Source organism: Pseudocercospora fijiensis (genome assembly GCF_000340215.1).
Source record: "Pseudocercospora fijiensis CIRAD86 unplaced genomic scaffold MYCFIscaffold_8, whole genome shotgun sequence".
NCBI lineage: Eukaryota > Fungi > Ascomycota > Dothideomycetes > Mycosphaerellales > Mycosphaerellaceae > Pseudocercospora > Pseudocercospora fijiensis.
In genome coordinates, this window is record NW_006921539.1 from 2,095,905 (window position 1) to 2,117,605 (window position 21,701).

A 21,701-nucleotide genomic window follows, 5' to 3' on the forward strand; every position below is an offset into this window, starting at 1 on the left:
AGAGAGTAGTATAATAAAGGGAGGATTAATGTTTAGTACATTCCTACTAATCTCTAAATAGCAGACTAGCTTACTAAGCCTAAGTTAAACAACCCTATCCTCTAGGATCTAGACTAGTAAAGGACAAACTCTAAAGTCACTTATTTTATTCTTATTTATTACTAGAACAGGAAGTTAAACTTAATATACTTATTTTTATTTTATTACTCTCTATAGACTAAGTACTCTTCTAGTTCTCTGCTAGGGTATTTCGGTATCTAGAGCAATCTTTTAGCTCTTAGTACAATATCTTAAAGTAGAAACAAACATTAAAACCGGATTTGCCTAATCTATAAGGACTAGAAGCTCCCTAATACTGCAAATCTTAAATTATATATTAGAAGTTTTGTCTAAAGGATCTCTAACCTTCTAAGAATACTCCTATCCTTTTAAGGACTACCTATTTCCTCGTTAGTATCGACCTTGTCGTTATCCTAACGATCTAATAGCCTACTCTAGGAAGAATAACGATCTAATAGCCTACTCTAAGAAGAGCTAGACGGGACTAGTATAGCCGATCTAGAAGAAAGCCGAGAGTATAGATTCCGACTACGACTAGCTATCGTAGTAGTAGTATAGACCCCTACCTACTAAGCTAACGCGTTCGTAATCGCTTAAGCGCCTTCCGGAGTATTCTAGTTAATCCTAGAAGGAATCGGGATATATAGGCGACGCTAATTACTACCTGCTATACTGCCTATATTGCGAGGCAGTAGCCTAACAGGACCCGGAAGATTTGCCTAGCGACTAGTACTCGAACGAGGGCGCGATATATAGCCCACAACCTAGTTAGTTTCTAATTAAGTCTCAAGTTAAACCCAACTTACTCGACTTATTATAACAACTATAATAGTTTAGGCTAGTACAATTAGTATAGGCACCCTTAAGAAACTTACTCCTATTAACAGTTAGAGTAACACACTCCTTATATATACCCTTACCTTCCTAATAGGGCTTGCACCTATTATTCCCCTAATAGATAGTACGACTAGAAGTAGTATATATAAGTATAGCTAGAAGATAGTTAACGTTAGATCTAGAGGCTAGGTTAAACTTCTTATCCGCCCTACGTATTGCAGCCGCGATAGCTAGATATAAGGGAGTATTACTGCCCTTTTGCTTAAAGGAGCGTATAAAGATAATAACGTCGCTATTACGTAGCTAGGGAGGTATCTCGTTAAACTTCGAATTAGCTAGAGCGATTAGGATCTTCTATAGGATCGCGATAGTAATCTTAATCTCTTTTAAGACTACTCTCTATTAGTATAGGAAGGCGTATCTAATTAATAAAGCCTTACTATTATCGATTAACTACTGCTTATCGTAGCGACTAGGTAGCTTCTTATTTAGATCATCTCCTCTACCGCCGCTACTACTACTACCTATACTAGTAGCTAGGCTACCTAGACTAGACTAAGTTGCCGCAGCTATAATAGTACCTTTAGTTAAAATTAGGTTATATTAAACTATATCGGAAAACTTCGGTTATATATTAGTTAGTAGAAAGAAGAAGTTTAAGTTTAAACAGAAAGCGCACTTCTTAAATATAGACTGCTAGGCTTACTATACAGATAGGGTCTAAGTAGTAAACGTATAGTAAGTACGGCTTTATTTTTACTTTAGTATATATAAAAGAACTAGACTAATTAGCGAACTAGGAGAAGCAACCCTATATTACTTAGAACGTAATATATAGGTTACCTATATCTAATTAATTACAAGATAGCTATACTTTATCTAATAATGCCTATAATAGCTAAGAAAGGGAAAAGTAAGGGAAAATAGCCTTTTGTTCTAATAGGTTCTACTAGAGGGGGAGTATTACAGATTAGTTAGCACTGCCAAGTGCTAAGGCCTAATTTCCTAGCGATATATATAGCCTTTAGCTTAGATAGAAACTTGATTCCTTTCCTTATACAATTCTATAGTTAATCAATTAATGACTTGTTCTGCTCAGCTTAATCACAACACATAGGGATATACCACAGGTTGCGCCCCGGTGGCCATATCCACAGTTTTCATAGAGCCAGGTCGTCGTCGCTTTGGCACTGCTAAGACGCTCCAGCAGAGGCCTGAGACTTACATCGCACCACATCGGTGCTTGGTCCCGGACCGGATCTTCAACCCTTGTCATCTTGTCACATTGACATCTTCGCGCCTCCAATGATAAAGATCTATATCATTGTCTCTATCCTAACTGCGCATGTCTTTGCCCTGCCAACGAGCCCATCGTCCTGGTCGGAGCTTCAGCTTCAAGGTAGAAGTCTTCCTGCACGCCGGTCCGTATATTTGCTGATCAGAGAATAGACGCCATTGCTGAGCCTCGATCCCCGCCCGAAGCGATACTGAACGAGCACATCCCGAACGATGTGCATATGCTCCTGGATTCGAGACATTGGCAACATGAGGAAGAAGTCGAAGGCTACAGCTATCGTTGCGACGCCAGCAGCAGGTCGAGTCCAAGTCACATGGGTACGGAATAGCTGTCGATACCGATGCCGCACGTCAGAAACTGGTGGCTGATTACTTTGACGTCTAGATATGGGCAAGTGGCATACATACATGTATGGTCAGGAGGCTAGACTGGTTTGCTAACGATCGTTTTGAGCGCCAGGATGCAAGCAATCGAGTGTGAGTCTGAGAGGAAGGCGTGCGCCAGTACGCGATGATGTGAACGAGAATGATGAGGCGCTGATCGACTGGCTGTATTGGTTCTCAAAAGGCTGGGATATCTAGACAAAATTCTCCCAGATCGCAAGTCAACTTCTCTACATGCACTGCTCTTTATGGGAGGCATGAGATGGCGACCGTGACCATTCCCAGCCCCTCCACTGTGGAAGTGCCATCGTGAAGGCGCTAGAGCGGCAACACACGGCGTTCTAATGACGATGCCAGATCTTTCCAGTCGTAGTGAAGAAAGATCCTCGAACGCTATTTTGATCGCGACTCCCTGTTATTGAAGCAGTCCACACATTCGCAGGAAGGATGGGTCTCTGCTCGTCGAAGCCACGTAACACTGATCGCCCTTCAGGCGACGGCGACGACGACGGCGACGCTTGTCTACATCCATACTGCGTATCACTGCATCCAGAACACCAGCCAACATGGTATGCTCGTCCGAACAGATACCGTGAGAAGCATAGAGAAAGAGGTCCAACACGGCTACGTGCCGCCTCAAGTCGAGGCAGTGTCACGACAGGTCCATACGACAGGTCCATACGATACAGAGCAAAGCGGGACATATCTACGACCCAAGACGAGCAGGCTTAAGTGAATAGGTTCAAAAACACCCTTGACGACATCAAGAAGCCCTTCAATGCTGTTTGCTCGATCACAGAGGCCCAGCAGATCGATCAGAGACGATGCATAAAACACAATTGTGCATCCCTCATCCTTGATTCCGCCACACACCTCTCATGCCATCCCTCTCCGACTTCTACGCCGGCCTCAAGGTCTTCTTTCTGCAACCCAGCGAAGACAGATTCCACCCCATCTCCAACAGCAAACTTCAAAAACGTCACTATCTCACCAACATGCCACAAGAGGTGCGGAGTCATTATATTTCTCGCCCGATCGGACCTGTGTATGTCAATCATTTGTCTGTGACTGGTCAATGGAACCGGAAGATGAATCCTCCTGATCCGAATGCGACGGGAGTTGTGATTGGGAAGAGAATTATTGTTGTTGAGGAGGATGGGACGAGGAAGAGGCTGTGAGATGGTCCCAGCTTTCATTGAGAGTCGACATTGGGGCGGTATTAGTGGTCTTGATGGCACTATCTCGAAACAAGTCACCGCATAATCTGGTCCAAGTAGTATGAGGCAGAAGTGCGTCGTGAAGATGTATGGCTTGTCTCAAGCTTTAGGCCGGGTGGACTAAGTCCTTTCCGTCTGAGATCTCTGAGACACATCTAGCTTCCTCACGCCTTCTTCTTCACCTGTTTCTCTCCAAATTATCGTGCCAAAAAGAAGCTGAATATCGGTCGACAGTAACGGGCTGTCTTGTTTTGATCCGAAAAGAGATGTTTCAGATGCACTCTGTCGCTACAACAACTTTGAGCAGCATCCGCTCGCAGTCAGCCATCACGGTGGCGAGAAACGCACTAGAAACTGCGTGATTTCGAACATGACTTGGTCACAGCCAAAGTCTTTCCTTACGGGAATACACTCAATCATATCGAGGAAGATCGTACCATGGGTCGAGCTCAACCTTCTTACGCCCCCATCGCTCAACAAGGCTTTCGAAAGGACCAGAGAGCCAAACACGCACGCGTCATAATCACCAAGACAATTCCGCAAATCCTGAATTCCGATGCAAGAGCGCGGAAAGGTGTTGCAAACGCTGAGCTGATCTCGCATCCTCCAGGCGTCAAGAGTCGAAGCAAGAAAGCTACGAGGCGCGCAAGCCAAGGAGCTGATGACTCTTCTCAAACGTCCCCGAATCAGGACTCTGCCTCGCCTTCTTTGGAGCTTCGCATCCACGTCGCAGACACACTTGTGGTAGCGCAAGATCTGCACCATAGTTCAAGGTCTAAGAAGAATGTCGCTGTTCTCAACATGGCCTCGCCTTTGAGACCTGGTGGCGGCGTGCTGAACGGCGCAACATCACAAGAAGAACTGCTGTGTACACGTACCACGCTCTTGCCGTCATTGAAGGAAGAATGGTATCGTCTGCCTGAGCTCGGCGGAATCTGGTCACCGGATGCTCTCGTCTTCCGTTTGCAAGAAGAAACTCTTCCGAAGGCTCGGCGATTTTATGTCGATGTTATCTCAGCGGGCATGTTACGATTTCCAGACCTTACAGAGCATGGTTGCTATGCGAGTCAAAAGGATCGAGATCTTGCCCGAGAGAAAATTCGACGTGTGCTACAGATTCTGGTCGAGAAGAAAGCCGATCGCGTCGTGTTGGGGGCTTGGGGCTGTGGAGCCTACGGAAACCCTGTTCATGAGATTGCTCAAGCGTGGAGGTATGCGCTGCGAGGAGAATGCGGCAATTTCAATCAGGTTGTTTTCGCTATCAAGGATTCTCGCATGGCAAGAGAATTCGCTGGGGCATGGGGCGATGAGATCGAGGTGATGGAGGATGGAAAGGGTATGGCATCGGCTGGTGAGTCAGAAGAGGACCGAGAGAGGGAAGAGCTCTTGCAGAAGATCGAGACGCTTGAATCGCAGATCAAGGAGGTCAAGACGCCAATGTTGAAGGAGAGTTTGGAGGGCACTTTGCGCGCTTTAAGAATGGAGCTGGCGAAAGCCAACCAGGACGCAAGCGATGACGAGGAAGACAGCAGCTAAACTGATGCTTTCTGATACTTTCTGATGCCAGCATCAACAAAGCAGACGTCTTGCTCCAACGCAAACTCCAGTGACGCATACACGAGTCTTTTCATCGAGGGCCCTCCCTATACTCAACCTAATCACTCTTCACATTGCGAGCTCGTGTGCTGTCGCGAGATAGCATTGGTAGCAGTCCTCTGTATGCTTTGTCCCTGCTGTGGGACAAGGTTCGATCATTGCTTTGGAATCGACCATGGAACCGTGCCGCTCTCAACATCGCGTCGACAAGTTCTCAAGGCCTGGCCTTGTTCCATGTATGATTTCGAAATTTGAATATTGCAAAGATCTATCCTGGTACTGTAGTGCAGTTCTGCAGTTGACGTGGAGAGGAAGCGGCAATGCAACTACGATAAATGTCGACTTGGCATCACGACTCACTGGTACAATCTGAAAAAAATTCAATTACTTGAGCTACCCTCAAGATATAGAAGTCTTGAGAGTATATTGGTAATCTCGTAGCCCATGACCCTCAGCAAATTTACCCTAACGAGGTCTAGCAACTCATTCCCGATGCCTACCTAATAGTTGCGATTGTCGAGATGCCTCAAGCATTGTCTGAACTCGCGACGAAGCTATGCGTCCGAGTCCCACATATATCTAGGTAGGGATGTATCTGTGCAAGAGTGGGAGGGAAGTGGCAGGGATGGAGGGCCGACGCCGAGCATCGGCCAAAGCTGAGCGACGATATCATCAACAACCCAATCCTCCAAAAGACAAGACAATCGAACAATGGCGACACTAAAAACGAGAGACGATCTGCTCATATGCGTAGCATGCGGCACACAATTCGACATCCCGGCATCGAGTCCCCCCAAAGGCTGTAGAATCTGCGACGTACAGTACCCTCCCTATCGCAACACCCCAACCCAACACTAACCACACCCACCCATCCCCAGGACCCACGCCAATTCATCCCTCCCACCGGCCAAACATGGACAAATCTCTCCGCAATGCGACACGGCAAAACCTACCACAACGTAATCCAACCCGAAAAATTCGACCCCCGAATGACCTCCATCTTCACCTCGCCCAAATTCGCCATCGGCCAACGCTGCATTCTCCTCGAAACTCCCGGGGGGAATGTTTTGTGGGACTGCATCACCTACCTCGACCAGGAGACGGTGGATTTCATCACCTCCAAGGGCGGACTCCACGCGATTGTGATTTCCCATCCGCATTACTACACCACGCATCTGGATTGGGCGAAGACGTTTGATTGTCCCGTGGTTGTGTCCGAGGAGGATGTCGAGTGGGTGAATCGGGGTGATCCGGATGGGAGGAGGAAAATGATTGGGACGGGGAGGATTGAAGAAGAGATTTTGGGGGGTGGGAGTGGAAGAAGGGATGTTGTCAAGGCCATTAAGGTGGGCGGACATTTTCCGGGATCGTTGTGTTTGCTTTGGGAGGAGAAGTTGATGGTTGCTGATACGTTGGTGACGACGCCGGTGAGTGGGAAGTATGATGATGGGATTGTTGTTGGAGGTGGGAGATGAGTGGTGCTGATGAGAGGACAGTCTGGGTTGTACCATGTCGATCGCCCGCCCGGAACGAACTCTTATGTCTTCATGTGGTCGATCCCGAATATGATCCCTCTTCCCCCGGATGTCATCCATGAGATGTGGAAGAGATTGAAGCCGTACGACTTTACGAGCACGCACGGTGCATTTGCTGGGATTGATGTGCGAGATCAAAACGTCAAAGCACGTGTTCTCGAGAGCATGAAAATCCAGGTATCAAGCGCAGGATGGAAAGATGTTGCGATTTTGAAGGAGACTTTATGAATTGGGGAACGAATGATGTTTTCTATCCAAACGCTACGAGCTAGCACGCCGAGAAGTCGAAGGACTGTAATCAACGATCAATACGAGCATCCTGAAGAAAAGAAATGTGGGTAGGGTCGATCCAACTCACGCCATCTTTCGCCTTCGCAACATGACTTCCTCGTTCCGCCGCAGTTCTTCTCTGCTGCGCTCTACAGCTCGATCGATGCTCGCCTGAACGCGACCCGTGACTTCCTCAATCGGTGTCTCCATGCCCACCAGCCCGATGAATTTGCCTACTTTCCTCCTCTTGATGCGTATGCGCTCTTTGTCACTGAGATTGGCGTACGGATTGCGGCTGCTACCTTGAATGTCGTCTGCTTGGCTAGGGACGACGGGGGTCTGAAGGTCCTCCACCGTGTCCATCAAGTCTTCGAGCCACTGTGCCTCATCATGGGACAGAGCTCTGCTGTGCCGTCGCGGTTGCCTGCCGTCTTTGCTGACAGCGGAAGTCGGTGTGGTGACTCTTGGTTTTGCAAGAAACTCTTTGTCCCAATTCATGGTCGCCGGATAGTGATGGGTGAAGCGGTGCGGGGTGGATTGATGGTAATAGTGCGCGATGCTGTCGAGCTGGTCTTCCGTGAGCAGATGGAAGGCCATCAGCGTCTTTGGGAAGTCCGGATGTGGTGGGCCTTCTGGGAGAGGCACGAGCGGTGCGAGACGAAGCTGCAGCGTCGCGATCTTCTTTGCCAGGACTGTATTGTTGCGCGTGGAAGGTGCCATTTCGGGGAGCTGTTCGATGGATTACGGGAAAGAAAACGGCGAGTGGTGATTCCTGCGACCTGCGGAGGATGAAATGCGGATAGAACTGCTTTGCGCAGCTGGTGGATGGGAAGATGTACTGGTGCCATTTCGAGGTGCTCGCCGGCTGCTATTAAGGGCTTCTTTGTCCGAAACGGAAATGAGACTTCTTCATGCGTGTCTTCGAGATGGCCATACTCGGCGACACAAAGAACTGCAGACAGACCACATCATTGGCCATGTGCTTTCTTTGTCTTGCTCCTGCTCCAGCCAGCAGAGACCGTGATTTCATACGAAGCATTGTCCAGACATGTATCGAAAAATAGCTCATCTGCAACCAGTCTGAATTCCCTTGTGCCGTATATCTCCTCTCTTCCCTTCAAGAATGATCATCCAGGCGCAGACTCGGAAGCTGGTGGTCGAAAGGCGCTGGGGACATGAGGTACGTGGCGGTGGTCGAAACGCGCTGGGGACATGAGGTACGTGGCGTATCGTAGGATCGCGAGTTTGCATTGGAACATTGTTGGAGATGCAGAGAGACGAGAGATGTTCATTTCAGCGGAGGCTTTGGGAACGGGATCGACGGGTTCCCTTTTGAGGCAATCCGGGTTCTAATGTCCCTGTCTATTCCATTCGTCTCTCATATACATATCAACTCTCCTCCGAAGCGCCCATGTAGGGAAATACGATGTTGCGATTCCCAACACTCCCATACGTCGCCCGCAAGTACACCGTAATCAGCGGCTCAATGCCCAACTCCAACGCCCTCGCCAGCCATTCGTCCAACTCCACCTCCACAAACTCCTTCTGATAGAATGCTTCCATATAGCCTTTGAAATCGCTCGGCGGCACTCTGACCCCTCCGCTGTAGTGACGGAAGCGAAGATGTTGTGGCTGCGGCCGCGCAAGCACATCGCCCACAATATCCGCCGAGACGGTCTCAATGCGCGCGAAATCGAAGAATCCGTGGACGGCCATTTGCGAGACGCGAGGGATTGCCGCCATCCTGGCCGAGAATTCGAGGATGGCGTTCAGCGCGTCGTCGGAAGGAGCTTCGTCTCCGAGCAGTGCACAAGGACGATGGATCGTGATGGGGAATGCGCCTCCTGCTGCTTCTGCCACGCCTTCGAGGAAGACTTCGCTGGCCCATTTGGATGCCGTGTAGCCCTCCGATCCATCCAGCGGTGGCTGGTGCTCTTTCACGCTGATCGGTGGGAGCGCGGCCTGTGAGTCTGCGTGAAGCAGTGTCACTCGGCTGGAAGAGATGTAGTGGAGCGGCACACGGCGACGAGCCGCCCATTTGGCGAGGAGTTTCGTGCTGGCCACATTCGTTTGTCGGAGTGAGAAGTAGTTGTTCAAGCAGTGGCCAGTACTTCCGGCGATGATGATTCGGTCCACGCCTTCCACGAGACGGGAAATGCTATCTTCGCTCAAGCCAAGATTCTGTTGGCGTAGACTGTGGCTGCTTTCGTACACAGCAACGCGCCGGGCATCGACATCCGCGGGAACTGACTCCACTGCGAGACAGTGAACCCGTTGGATGGCGGGATCGCGAAGTAGAGCACGCAGAATGTGGCCACCAAGGAAGCTATCTGCACCAGTCAACAGGACCTCGGATGTGTCTCGGGGAGACGACCTGTCCATGATATGTTGCCATCTCAATGCCAGTACCATATCTTCGCTGAGCCTTGTCTCCTGGTCCCAGTCGATTCGGTCAGGAGTAGACTGGTCGGCGGAGCGGTTCGTGATCAAGTCGGCCATACCTCCTAGCGTGCTGTGCATGAACATATCTCGAATGGATAGGGTGACGAGCATATCTGTACGAATCGCTGCCTGGAGCTTCACCAAGTGCAGAGATGAGCCTCCGATGGCCAAGAAGTCAACGTCCGTACGACGAGGAACGTCCGTACGACCAAGAGCGCGTTGCCATAGCAGATGCAGCTCCACCTGCTTCAGCATCGCCATGCCAGCAGCAGGTCCCTCGTGATGTTCAGCACTGGCTTTCCGTGGAGGCAGTGGAGTGCGAGCCAGTATTCCCCGGTCCGCTTTACCATTTGCGTTCATTGGCAATTTCGTGTAGAGCACAACGCGAGTGGGCTTCATGTGTCGCGGAAGCGCTAGCTGTCGCATGAAGTCTTCGAGCGGTGCCTCGAGCGCGTCATTGTTCTTGATAGCTGGGCTGATATGCGCCACTAGAAGGACATCATCGTTGTCCTGATGTAAAGTGACGACAGCGTCAGAAATGAGATGCGAGCCTTGAGATAGGATGGCGTGTTCAACATCACTCAAGTCGACCCGGATACCTCGTATCTTCACAACCGTGTCGTTGCTTAGTCGACCCAAGAAGCCAAGAGTGCCGTCAGAGCGCCAAACGCCACGATCGCCGCTCTTGTACATTGTTCCTTCTTCAAGCCTGATGCCTTCCCGGGAGTCAATGGTGTAGCTACGGCTGTCGACAAAGGCCTTCGCAGTAGCGATTGGATCCACATAGCCAAGAGCGAGCGCATCTCCCGTGATGCTGATTTCTCCAGGAATGCCTGGTGGACAGATGTGACCTTGAGAGTCGATGATGAAAATACCAACGTTAGCAAGAGGGCGGCCGATTGATGTTGCGCCTATTGTGAGCGGATCCTCGGCAGGCCTGCCTGTGTCATGAGGCATCGTGCAGCAAATGGTGGTCTCAGCTGGTCCGTAACAGTCGGTGAAACGTGGACGGTGAGGGAGGGCCTCAAATTCTCTGCGAAGGGTGGACGGAAGTTTTTCTCCACCACATATTGCTAAACGCCAGTGACTGATACGAGACGGAACGTCGCCGCTGTAACATAGCCACATAAGATACTCGGTTGGAGTAGCGATGGTCAGGCCGACGTTCTCCTTCACCATCAAATTGGTCAAAGCCACCTGAAAGCAGGAGAGACCGATTAGCAATGTTTCAAATGATGTCGGCGCTGATCTCGAGATAGCGGTGTCATGTCCGAGAAGAATGTGTGCAAGGGGATACTCACCGGGTCTCCACGGCTTGCCTGCGGAGCGATAATCAGTGTCCCTCCGTGGCAGAAGGCCAACAAAAGCTGTGCAATAGCCATGTCGAACCCGAGATTGCTCTGCTGAAGTACAACCTCGCCCTTCTTGACACCCAGCAGGTCATGTTGATTGGCAACCCAATTGAGCAGACCACGAGCGGTAAGCAAGATGGCCTTGGGTGCACCAGTCGTTCCACTTGTGCAGATGATTGTAGACGGCGTCAATGCTTTCTCCAAATTGTCCACCACTTGAGCTGGGTCGCACAACATCGGTGTGTCCTCTAGTAAAAGTGGTTGAGCCTTTGAGCCAGAATCAGACACCACTTGAGAGGCAAGCACACTGGTTGCGGTATGGCACAGGACTACGTCGGCCTCAGATGCCCGCAGCATGGCTACAAGCCTCGCGGGAGGGAGTGTTGCATCCAGTGGAACAAATGTTGCACCGACTCGGTGAATGGCGAGCATACTGATTGCCCACTCCCGCAGGGGCTCACAGATGACAGCAATGCGACGGCCTCGGTAGGGAAGGATGCGGACAGCCAAGGACATGATGGCATGGGCCAATTCAGCATAGGTCAAGGAGCCAGAGAGATCCTTCACAGCCGTGGAAGTGGAATGGACGGTCAGGATTTGATCGAATCTTGCTGTTATGGTCGATGGCCAATCAGCAAAGGCTTTGCGATCGGGCTTACCATGTTCGAGGGCTTTCTGGACCATAGCGCGAGGATAGATCTGAAGATTCTCGAGAGGAAAGTCGACCACGGACTGGTGAATCGCGTTGCTCAAAAGTGTGATGTACATTTGTGCCAGGAGCTCAGTGGCCTCCCGGGAGTAGAGATCTGCGCGTGTGAAGACTTGAACGAAAGAAGGTCCAGATACAGGCATCGGAACGACGAGGAAGGTGATATCGTATGGCGTGGTCGAGTCGATAGAGTCGCAGATATTCAATTGACAGTTCCCGAGCGGCATCGCAGCGGACTGTCCAGGACGGACATCGAAGCCGACCTGGAAGAGAGGTGTGCATGTTGGATCACGTCGAACGCCAACCTGTAATTAAGTGGGTTTGAGATTAGCAAATGTTCCAACGTTGAATAACTCCGTCCGAGAGAATCGGCCTCGCCCTTTCGGTTCACTCACCTTGTCTAGAATCGAATCAAAGGGTACGTTGGCATGGGCCCGTGCCTCACGATATGTCGCGTTGACTTGTTGAACCAGTTCCCCGAAAAGTCTCGACGTTGATGTTCGAAGTCGTACAGGGAGCATATTGACGAAGAAACCCATGCTCTCGGCAGTCTCGGCATCACGACCAGAGTCTGTGACTCCGATACAGATATCGTCCGTCTCAGCGAGGCGTGAGAGGAGAGCTTGCACAGCTGCCAGGTACAGATTAACAGATGTAACGCCAAGGGATCGACTGATGATGTTGATGCGGTCGGCTATCTCTCCATCAAGTTCGGCGAGGACTGTATGATTGGAGAGTCGCTCCAGAGCTGGCCGTGCTTTGACAGACGCGAAAGGGAGAAGGGGGAAGGGCTCAGGCAGCGTTGAGAACTGCTGACACCAAAACGTGCTCAGACCATCGGAGATAGTATCATCTGTCGCCTCTTCGATTGCAAGGGAGATGGTAGATTTGCCAGGAGCCGGCAAAGCTACACCTGTGTAGGCCATGTGTAGGTCTCGAAAGAACGTGCGCCAAGAGGAGCCATCCATCGCGATATGATGATAACCGAACAGCAGTGTATGTTCATTGCTCGTATGAGAAATGAGCACGACCTCGAGAGCTTGACCATGCTCTAGGCGCCACTTTCGTGCACGTAGCTCATTCTGTGTAGCTCTCACGGCCTCGCGACTTTCTGTCGACGCGGGAATGTGCTTGAAACACTCTACAGGGGTTTCGAGAAGGCCTTGCCGTGGTGCATCCGTGCCGTCCTGGAAGAAACAGGTATGTAGTCCCGGATGGTGAGCCACGACTGTCGCGACTGCACGACGAAGACGAGCGATATGAACGTGACCTTTCACGTCATATATGAGGATGTTGTTGTTTCGGGTGTGATCTGCTGACATTTGGTCAGCAATCCACATTCTAAATCAGACACGTCAGTCCACGGGTAATCCGAAATAGCAAGGGGCGTCCGCTCGGGGCGGTCGCAGGCCAAGACTCACCTCGTCTGAGCGTGGGTCATGGGCGCGGTGCTCTTGAGAGTCGGCGGTGATGGTACTACATCATCTGTTTCCTCCTCTTTGTGCTCAGCTTCGCTGTCGCTCATCCTCATCTCCACACCCGAATCGCCAGTATCACTAGTACCCGACGACGAGTTCAATCGTTCGGCATCCGAAGATGATATGCTTGCCCTCCCATCACGATCCGAATCTTTCTCGGGGGTCGCGGAGTCTGTAGGATCTGCTTCTATGTTGACCTTGCTCTTCTCCGCAAGGTACTGAGATGCGGCAAAGGCACATATGGATTCGCCGCTTTCTCCACTCAGGAGCTTGAGGACGGGGACATCTACGTGTACCTCTTTCAAGAACCAGGTACGCAACTCGACTGCAAGAAGCGAGTCAATGCCCATATCTAGCAAGGGGACGTCGGCCTTGAAACTGCCTGGAGACATTTGGAGCATTCTTTCCACCCTACTGGCCAGGGCTTGCGTCAGAACTGCAGTGACAGTGCCTTCGGACGTCGAGGCTTCTAGGCGAGCAGCGACCGACAAGGGGTCAGCATCTGCTCCACCGGCCAAATTGCTGGACACTTTTTCCTCTCGAACGTAGTGAGAGGCAAGAATGTTCTTGTACCATTGAGGATGTGATTCGCTAGGCGTGTTGCTGTCGTACACGTAAGGTCCCATGCCGGTTACGATCTCTGCGGTAGTCGAAGTCACGATCTCGCCTTCCCGGACAGGGCTTGCTGCCACAGCTTCGGCAAAGATCTGGTGCACATCGACCTCGGAAAGAGGTAGCTTCATTGTTCGTGCCAGCTTGTCAAACATTGCCTGGCCGCGTTCGGCAACGTATCCAACGTCCGCGACAGCTCCCACATCGATGACCGATGCAGCGAGTCCTTGTTGTCGACGATGCTTTGCCAACATGACTTGGTAAAGAGATGCGGCGTCGTAATTAGACTGGCCGGCATTTCCAATGAGACATGACAGGGTGGAGAAGAGGATGAAGAAATCGAGGGTTGGGTCACTGAATTCCTCATGAAGGTACAATGAACCGTTGACTTTTGGCCCAAGAACGTCATTCATGTCGGAAGCTTGCATGTCCAGGAAGAGTCGGTCTCGAAGTACGAGCGCGGCATTTGCCACGCCTACAATCGGTGGCATCTCATCGCGTATGGTGGCAACAGTCCGTTGTACGCTGGTCTTGTCGGAAACGTCCATGCGGTAGACCATGACCTTGGCTCCGAGTTGAGACACTTCTTCAAGCCATTGGGGATCGATATTGGCGCTGCGACTGGCCAACGCAATGTGACGCGCTCCATTCTCAACCATCCATCTGCAGATCGAACGACCAAGGGTTGAGACAAGACCAACCAGGAAATATGTTTTGTTTGGGTTGAATAGTCCTTGGCCGCGGATTGGGCCGATGGTGACCTGCAGCGAGCTTTCATGAGGAATGGTCCAATCGATGACAGCAGGATATTGAAGCGAAGCACTTGGAAGACCGGGCAAGTGGTGTGCTGATATTGCTGTTCTATGCTCGACGGTACCATCCATGTCTGCTAGGGTTTGCGAAATCACAGAACCAAGTTCTGCGAGCGGCAAGATCTTCCCCTCTAGCAGGAGCGCATCAAGGTCGAACGTGATGCCTGGGAACACTGACAGCAGCTTAGTGGTGACCGGATCGTCTCTGTCAAGTGCTACAACGTAGCCGATGTTGGCAGGAAGAGACCTCTGCAGGCTGTACGTCGATGCTCGAGGATGTAGGCGCACGGCATGAGCATGGGTCGACTTGACATTGGCCGTTGACTGGGTGAACACGAGTTGCGACTGACCCGTAGCAAGCTTCGCTATAACTTTAGCCAGAGCCGGGGATGCGCCATGGATGACCACCTTGTGTCCTCGTAAAGTGCGACTAGGAGGAATGTTGGCATGGACTTGTCTAGCGAACACTGAAAGAGCGCAGGCTCTCAGGTGCTGTTCGTTGCATGGAGTCGTCGCCTCGAGCGCTAGTGACGAAGTCGGACCAGCGGAGACCATCGAGGAATGGGCGTTGGCGAGGACGAGGACGGGTTGGTCTTTGCTATCCAAGCCTGTGGCGAGGACTGTGGAGGAGGACCATGGCAAAGTGACAGAATAGAGGGTTCTAATTGAAGTGGCCCCTTCGACTTCTTGCTGACAACGGCCTACACCAAGCAGCCACGGCTCTGCTTGCTCGACATTGATGGAGCCATCGCGAGACACAGCAGTATACTTGTGCTTAGCCACGTCAACGGAGTCGACCGCCTTGCTAATATGCCGTCCATCGGAATTGAGCCGGTTGTTACGCTCTGAATCTGGCTTTAAGCGTGTAATCAGCACCTCACCGTCGGACGTAAGCGTGAGCTCAGGCTCGTTTGACCAGAGAACTGGCTGGAGCTGGAAGTTCTCTGAAGCGCCGAGCTGAAGGCGAGCAAACGCCTCAACGATCGGGCGAGCATTCACTGACCGAGAGCCCTTCGCAGACATGTTCAGGAACTGAAGATTGAGCTGCTCCAATTCTATCACCACCGTCCGGCAAAGACCGACCATCATGGCTGCGTGCGGGTCATGGTCGTCGAGATGGCCCGGAGTCACCCACAACATATCCGTAGCCTGTGCAAAGAGAGCTTGAACCTTCCGAAGCCGTGTCTCGGTGATGGCGTCGGCGAAGAAGGGCCGCTCGAGATCGCACAGGGCAATGACAGCAGTAGGAGCCGTCGTGTGGATGTCGGGATCAATCTTGTCAATGCTCTGCACAACCTGGACACGTCCCGCAAAGCGCGCTACGTACTGCGCGATGCTTCGAACGGTCTTTGCCATAGCCAGGGATTGTCCTCCGATGATCAACACTTGATCACTCAGCGGCAAGTCGTCCAAGAATTCCAAAGGCTCGCGAAGAATCTCCACCCGCGAATCGGTCGCCTGCGTGACGACCACTGAGATTGCGTGCGTATCCAGGTCCGGGACATCACTCTGATGCTGGTCAACGCCCGTGAAGCCTGTTGATCGGAAGAGGTCGTCCCATCCTTGAAGTGACAATCCAGGCTGGCTGGCCGTTCCCTCGCGATTTCCGAGCCACCAGCCTTCTAGAGGACCCATGAGCAATAGCCCTTCGAGGAATTCCCCCGTCACCTCCAGCATGAATAAGTATCCTCCGGGCTTCAGTATGCGGCGTACATTCTGCACCGCCTTGGTCAGGTCGCTCGTGGCGTGGAGCACATTTGCGGCAATAACCACATCTTGGGACTCAGCCTCGAATCCTTGCTCGACAGGATCTCGCTCCACGTCGAAGACTTTGTACACCACTCGACCTGCGGCTGCAGCGTCTGTATGGGCTAAGCGCTCTCGCGTCGTCTCGAAGAAGCCTGCCGAGACGTCTGTGAAGGTGTACTGGCCAACAGCATCTCCAAGAGCGCTGAGTATACTCTGCGTTGTGCCCCCACTGCCACCACCAACCTCACAATATCTCGCACGTGGATATCGGTGGGAGAAGGTGCGGACAAGGTCAGCAATGGTCTGATTCAGCCGTAATTGATAGCGGCCATGCGAGTATAGCTTTGCCCAGACATTCTCGCGCAGGTAGACTTCCAGCGGCCTCTCCTCCCCTGCCATGACATTGGCCAGGTGTTCGCCCGCCACGTGCACAGCTCTCATGTCGATTTGATCTTTGAAGGCTGGCGTCTGCTTGTAGCTCTCCATCAGATCAGCCGTGTCGTCGAGCCAAGATTTCTGTAAGTTTGGATGCGTGCCGTTCGATGTATGCTGCAAGACGAGTTTTACTGAATTATAGAATGCCTGACGATCCCAGGTCCAGCTAGCGACCTGCGCATCGGAGACCGAAGAGAAGTAAGTGCGTAGATAGTACAGGCATGATCTGTTGATTGCTTCAATGAGTTTCTGTTCGGCCGCGTCTGGATGGAGCTCAGGAAGGTTGTTGCCATTAGCATGGAACAGGTCTGGTTGGTAGTCCAAATGAGAGAACACCGGGCGATCTTGTTTCGCACTCAGCTGCTTCCAGTTATCCATCCGGAAGCCCTCAATTTGCAGTATGCATTCCGCCGAGGGTCCAAAGACATGAAGGTCGCCTACGAAAGAGCGAGCATTGTTCTTCGTCAGGACGCAGTCTGTCTCAAACACCACTTCCGTGCCATCGTCAGAGAGACTACGGGCGTGAGGATTGAATACCATGCGAGACATTGCCGAAGGCAAAAATGACCCTTGCATGGGGATGCGGGCAGGGTTCATCTTCGCTGCCAAGAGCGCCTGTAGTGCAACATCCAGCAGGCCTGGGTGAGCGATGTATTGATCTCCCACATCTTCGGCTGGCCACGATGCCCGGGCGCTGGAGAAGCCGAGCGTTCGACGAATGTGTTTCATACCTCGGAAGATTCCAGTGTAGTTCAATCCAGTGGTCTTGAGGATGGCCTGGTAATATGCTTCACCTTCGATTGACGTCGTCCCGGAACGACATGGCCGGCGTTCTGGCAATAGATTCACATCACCAAGGTGATCTTCCTCATCATTAGAGGAGAACAGCTCGATGATGAGGCGTCCGCTGGCGTTCTTCTCCAGAGCGCCACCCTGAACGCTCGAATGGCAAGCAAAATCTGTGTCGACAGTCAAGGCGTCATGGCTTGCTGGTTGTCGACGCCGCACAGAGAATACTATCTCCACCCCGGCGTGGTTATCCTCAAGCACCAAGGCACGAGGAATGACCAAGTCGTGGACCTCGACTAGTTTGATCCGATCAAGGCCAGCAATCTCTGCTGCTGCTTGGACAGCCAAAGCCACGTAGCCTACGGTGGGGAAAAGTATTGCGTTTTCGAAGACATGACCCCTTGTCCACGGCAATTCGCTGACTTTCAAAACGTTCCGCCAGCGCATTTCGTTGTCTGAGTCATCAGCGACTCGTCTACCAAGTAGCTCGTGCGGTCGTCGGTCTGCCAGGCGGTATCGGCTGGACAAGCGACTCTCCTTCCAGAAAATCTGGTTGTGTGACCAGCTGTAACTTGGTATTGACTTGACAACCGGAGCGAAGGCCCCAGAGCCAGGCCCTAGGTATCCTCGCCTCCAGCCGTCCAGATCCACCCAATTGCCGAGAGTAGTCCATAAGGACCCGAGCGAAGCAGAGAATGCTGAAACGTCGTTTTGGCCGCGTTGCAGAGTGGCCACATACGGAAGTAGCGCATTCGGACCCAAGGCTGTCGTGATGGTCTGTGTTGCAGGACCCTTCAATGCAGGGTGAGCACCCACTTCGACCGCAAGATCAAATGGTCCAGCACGCCATAAAGAGCACTCGACGGCATCAGAGAACAGAACTGGCTGACACATATTGGAAACCCAATATTCATCAGCCAGTACTTCAAGATCCGCCGGGTCGTCTAACAGCTCAGCATGACCATGGACTGAGGAGATCCAGATGCATTCATTGTTCTGAGGTCGCACTTGAATATTACATGCTCTCAGCGAAGCCAGATAAGGCGCGGCGCAGGGGAGCATATGGGCCGAATGATAGGCTGTGTCAACTTTCAGCAGTCTGGCAAAGGTCTTTCGCTCGTCCAACAACTCCTTGGCTGACAGCACCGCATCTTCATCGCCAGAGAGTGTGGTCGATGTAGGAGAGTTGCTGGCTGCGACGCTCAGACGGCTGCCAAAGTCCAAGCAGAAAGCCTCAGCATCGTCGATGCCCAAGCCAACCGCCAACATGGCTCCACTTTGACCTCGTTCTCCTTGCGCTAGGTGGGCGTGGAGGCCTCGATAGAAGGCCACTCGCATGGCATCTTCGGCGGACAGCAGGCCGGCGGCATAAGTAGCAGCGATTTCGCCGGATGAGTGACCCACAACGCCGCGGAATGATATACCGGCAGCCGCCAGAGTGTCCACCAAAGCGATCTGAATCGCCGTACAGAGAGGCTGTGCAAGGGCTGCTTCGTTGAGGCGCGATTCCGATTGCTCTTTAGCAAGTTCTTGCGTGAGTGACCAAGTCGGCGCATCAGGAAGTGATGCAAGAGCAGCTTCGCAAGTCTGGAGACTTTTCTTGAATGTATAGCACTTGCTCGCCAGATCGCGGCCCATTGTCGCCCATTGTGCGCCTTGACCTGTGAAGATACCAAGAATTCCAGGGTTGTGCCATTTCAGCTTCGTAGGAGCTCGAACGCCAACGTTCTCGGAGGCCACGCCGGTTGTCGACGATCGCAGTGCATCGATCAACGACTTTCTAGATCTACCTCCCGAGAACGATATGCGCTGTGGGAGTGTTGTTCGACGGCTTTGTGTGAAAAAGGCAAGGTCTTCTATGCTGACGGGATTGCTGCTTACGTCCTCGCTTTGCATCTCCAGCATGTCTGCCAAGCCGTTGATGTTTGCAGCAAGAGACGCTCCAGTGGATGCTGAAAGCAGCAATGGCCCAGCGAAGAAATCTTGTCCGTTGGGCGTTGGCTCAGGTGTTGAGGCATAGGGAGCAGAAGAGGGTATATACTGCTCAATGATTGCGTGACAGTTGGTACCACCAAATCCAAAGCTGTTCAAACTCGCACGACGTGGAAACGATCCTGAAGGCCACGGCATTGCGTTTGTAGGAACTTCCAGACGATGATAGTACGGCGCGATGTCTGGATTCAAGCTCCGGAAGAGCAGGTTAGGCGGAATGGTTCCATGTTGCACCGCCAATGATGCTTTCAGGAGGCCAGCCAGGCCAGCACAACCCTCAAGATGACCTATGACAGTCTTGATCGATCCACAGAATAGCTTCTCGTCAATGTCGCCGTCGGAATCGTCATTCTTATCGTACTTGAAAAATGCATCGTAAATGCCACGAGCCTCCTGTGGATCACCAGCCATAGTTCCAGTGCCGTGTGCCTCAAAATACTGTGGTCGATCGCTTTTGCGTCGAAGGTCGAGGCCGGCGCGAGCATATGTCTCGCGAATAAGAGAAGCTTGCGCTTCGCCACTTGGCATCGTCATTCCTGTCGTCCTCCCATCTTGTCCCATTCCCGTCTCGCGGATGATGCATTCGATGTGATCGCCATGTGCCAGGGCTTGAGAAAGTGTTTTCAACATCAATGCGGACACGCCCTCCCCACGCGCATACCCGTCGGCAGACGCATCCCACATGGAGCTTCGTGATGTTGGCGACAGCATGTGTAGTTTTGACTCTGAAATATATGGAGTATAGTCGAAGATTAGATTCACGCCTCCGACAATTGAACTAGTTGATTCGCCATTTCGCAAACTCTGCACGGCAAAGTGGAGTGCGGCCAGAGACGATGAGCATGCAGTATCCAGCGTGACTGAAGGGCCTCGAAGATCGAAGAAGTAACTGATTCGATTGGAGAGAATGCTAAAACAGGAGCCCGTTCCATGGTAGCGATTGATAGTCTCCAAATCTCGTCCTTGAATGTCACGGTAATCGTTCGTCATGCAGCCCACATATACCGACGTTGCGCTTCCTTGCAGCTGGTCGAGAGGATATCCAGCGCTCTCGATGCATTCGTAGACGGTTTCAAGCAGCAGACGCTGTTGAGGGTCCATTGCGTCGGCTTCCATCGGATTGATATTGAAGAATGGGGCATCAAATAATCGCAGGTCTTCCTCAAGCAGATATCCCTTGGCGACAACGTTGGTAGATCCATGATGCTCGCCATCTTCATGGTAAAAGGCCCCTAGGCCGAGACGGTCCTTGGGTATGGTGGAAAGAACGTCTTTCGGATTCTTAAGCAGTTGCCACAGCTTGGACGGAGATGAAGCGCCGCCTGGGAAGCGACAGGAAGACCCGACGACAGCAATGGGCTCAATCATATTCGCGTGATGCGCTTCTGTGAATTCTGTTAGGGTAAGAAATGCTATTAAAGACTTAGATGAATGGCTGCAGGGCACTGCAGAGTAGGGATGTGGGTACTGCGTACTGGAAATCGGAACTCTGTACGCAGCGGTATTCACGCATGTGCACCTAGGCACAGGCGTCCGTGCCCGGATACGTCTAGTAGCAGTGAGATAGTCTAGGTGCGAGGCCCAGCAAGGGTAAGGCATGGGCGTAACACTTCATCCCGAATTGTGTGTACAGAGTCGATCTTCCGAGGACGGCCGAATTGCGCCTGGATTGCGTTGTCTCCTTGTCCGAGCCACAGTCCATACTCGTGGAGGCATTGCGCGCGTTTGAGAGAGGCCGAGACGCAGACTGCCCAGGCGTATAGGAGTTTACAAGTCTAGGAGTGCCTAGGAGTCTAGGAGTGCCTAGGAGTCTAGGAGTGCCTAGGAGTCTAGGAGTGCCTAGGAGTCTAGGAGGCTTGCGTGGTCATTCTGCCCGGTCCTTGTTAGCAGCGAAACATCATCGGCTCATTGCTCATCGCTCACATATCGCTCGTCGCTCTCCGCGCGACCTTGACGCAGGTGTGTCATAAGCATGCCTCCAGTGTCGCGGCTTCGGGCCATCCATTTTGTAGCGTGATTGGAGATAGATAGCGAGCAGTCACGCCGAACAATGCTATCTCCCTACATTCTACCGACAATGCACGCTAGACAGCTAGTCGCCTCAGTCGCGTGCAGGGAGATGAAGAAGAATTCCAG

General features: G+C 51.9%; 4 protein-coding genes across 4 annotated transcripts; 2 read left to right on the forward strand and 2 right to left on the reverse strand.

The window, feature by feature from the left end:
* Positions 1-3,996: 3,996 nt before the first annotated feature.
* Positions 3,997-5,576, forward strand: MYCFIDRAFT_156764 (uncharacterized protein). Its single transcript, XM_007931988.1, has one exon. It carries the CDS (start codon positions 4,233-4,235, stop codon positions 5,328-5,330), a length of 1,098 nt encoding a protein of 365 aa, XP_007930179.1. The 5' UTR covers positions 3,997-4,232; the 3' UTR covers positions 5,331-5,576.
* Positions 5,577-6,101: 525 nt separating this feature from the next.
* MYCFIDRAFT_35041 (uncharacterized protein) lies at positions 6,102-7,153 on the forward strand (the record flags this gene model as incomplete). Its single annotated transcript, XM_007931480.1, has 3 exons — positions 6,102-6,206; positions 6,269-6,817; positions 6,887-7,153. The coding sequence occupies 3 exons, from the start codon at positions 6,102-6,104 to the stop codon at positions 7,151-7,153; spliced, it is 921 nt and encodes a 306-aa protein (XP_007929671.1).
* A 165-nt stretch (positions 7,154-7,318) lies between these two features.
* Positions 7,319-7,894, reverse strand: MYCFIDRAFT_123063 (uncharacterized protein; the record flags this gene model as incomplete). The annotated part of the gene is made up of 2 exons (XM_007931989.1): positions 7,319-7,517; positions 7,677-7,894. Coding segments are annotated over 2 exons (417 nt in total), but the record flags the coding sequence as incomplete, so codon positions are not given.
* A 708-nt stretch (positions 7,895-8,602) lies between these two features.
* Positions 8,603-20,933, reverse strand: MYCFIDRAFT_93879 (uncharacterized protein; the record flags this gene model as incomplete). Its single annotated transcript, XM_007931990.1, has 5 exons — positions 8,603-10,834; positions 10,939-12,003; positions 12,094-13,039; positions 13,120-13,883; positions 14,046-20,933. Coding segments are annotated over 5 exons (11,895 nt in total), but the record flags the coding sequence as incomplete, so codon positions are not given.
* Between the last annotated feature and the right edge of the window lie 768 nt (positions 20,934-21,701).

Bases quoted from the DNA above. Each gene is read 5' to 3' on its own strand.
- MYCFIDRAFT_156764 (XM_007931988.1), top strand. From the start codon at position 4,233: ATGGGTCGAGCTCAACCTTCTTACGCCCCCATCGCTCAACAAGGCTTT.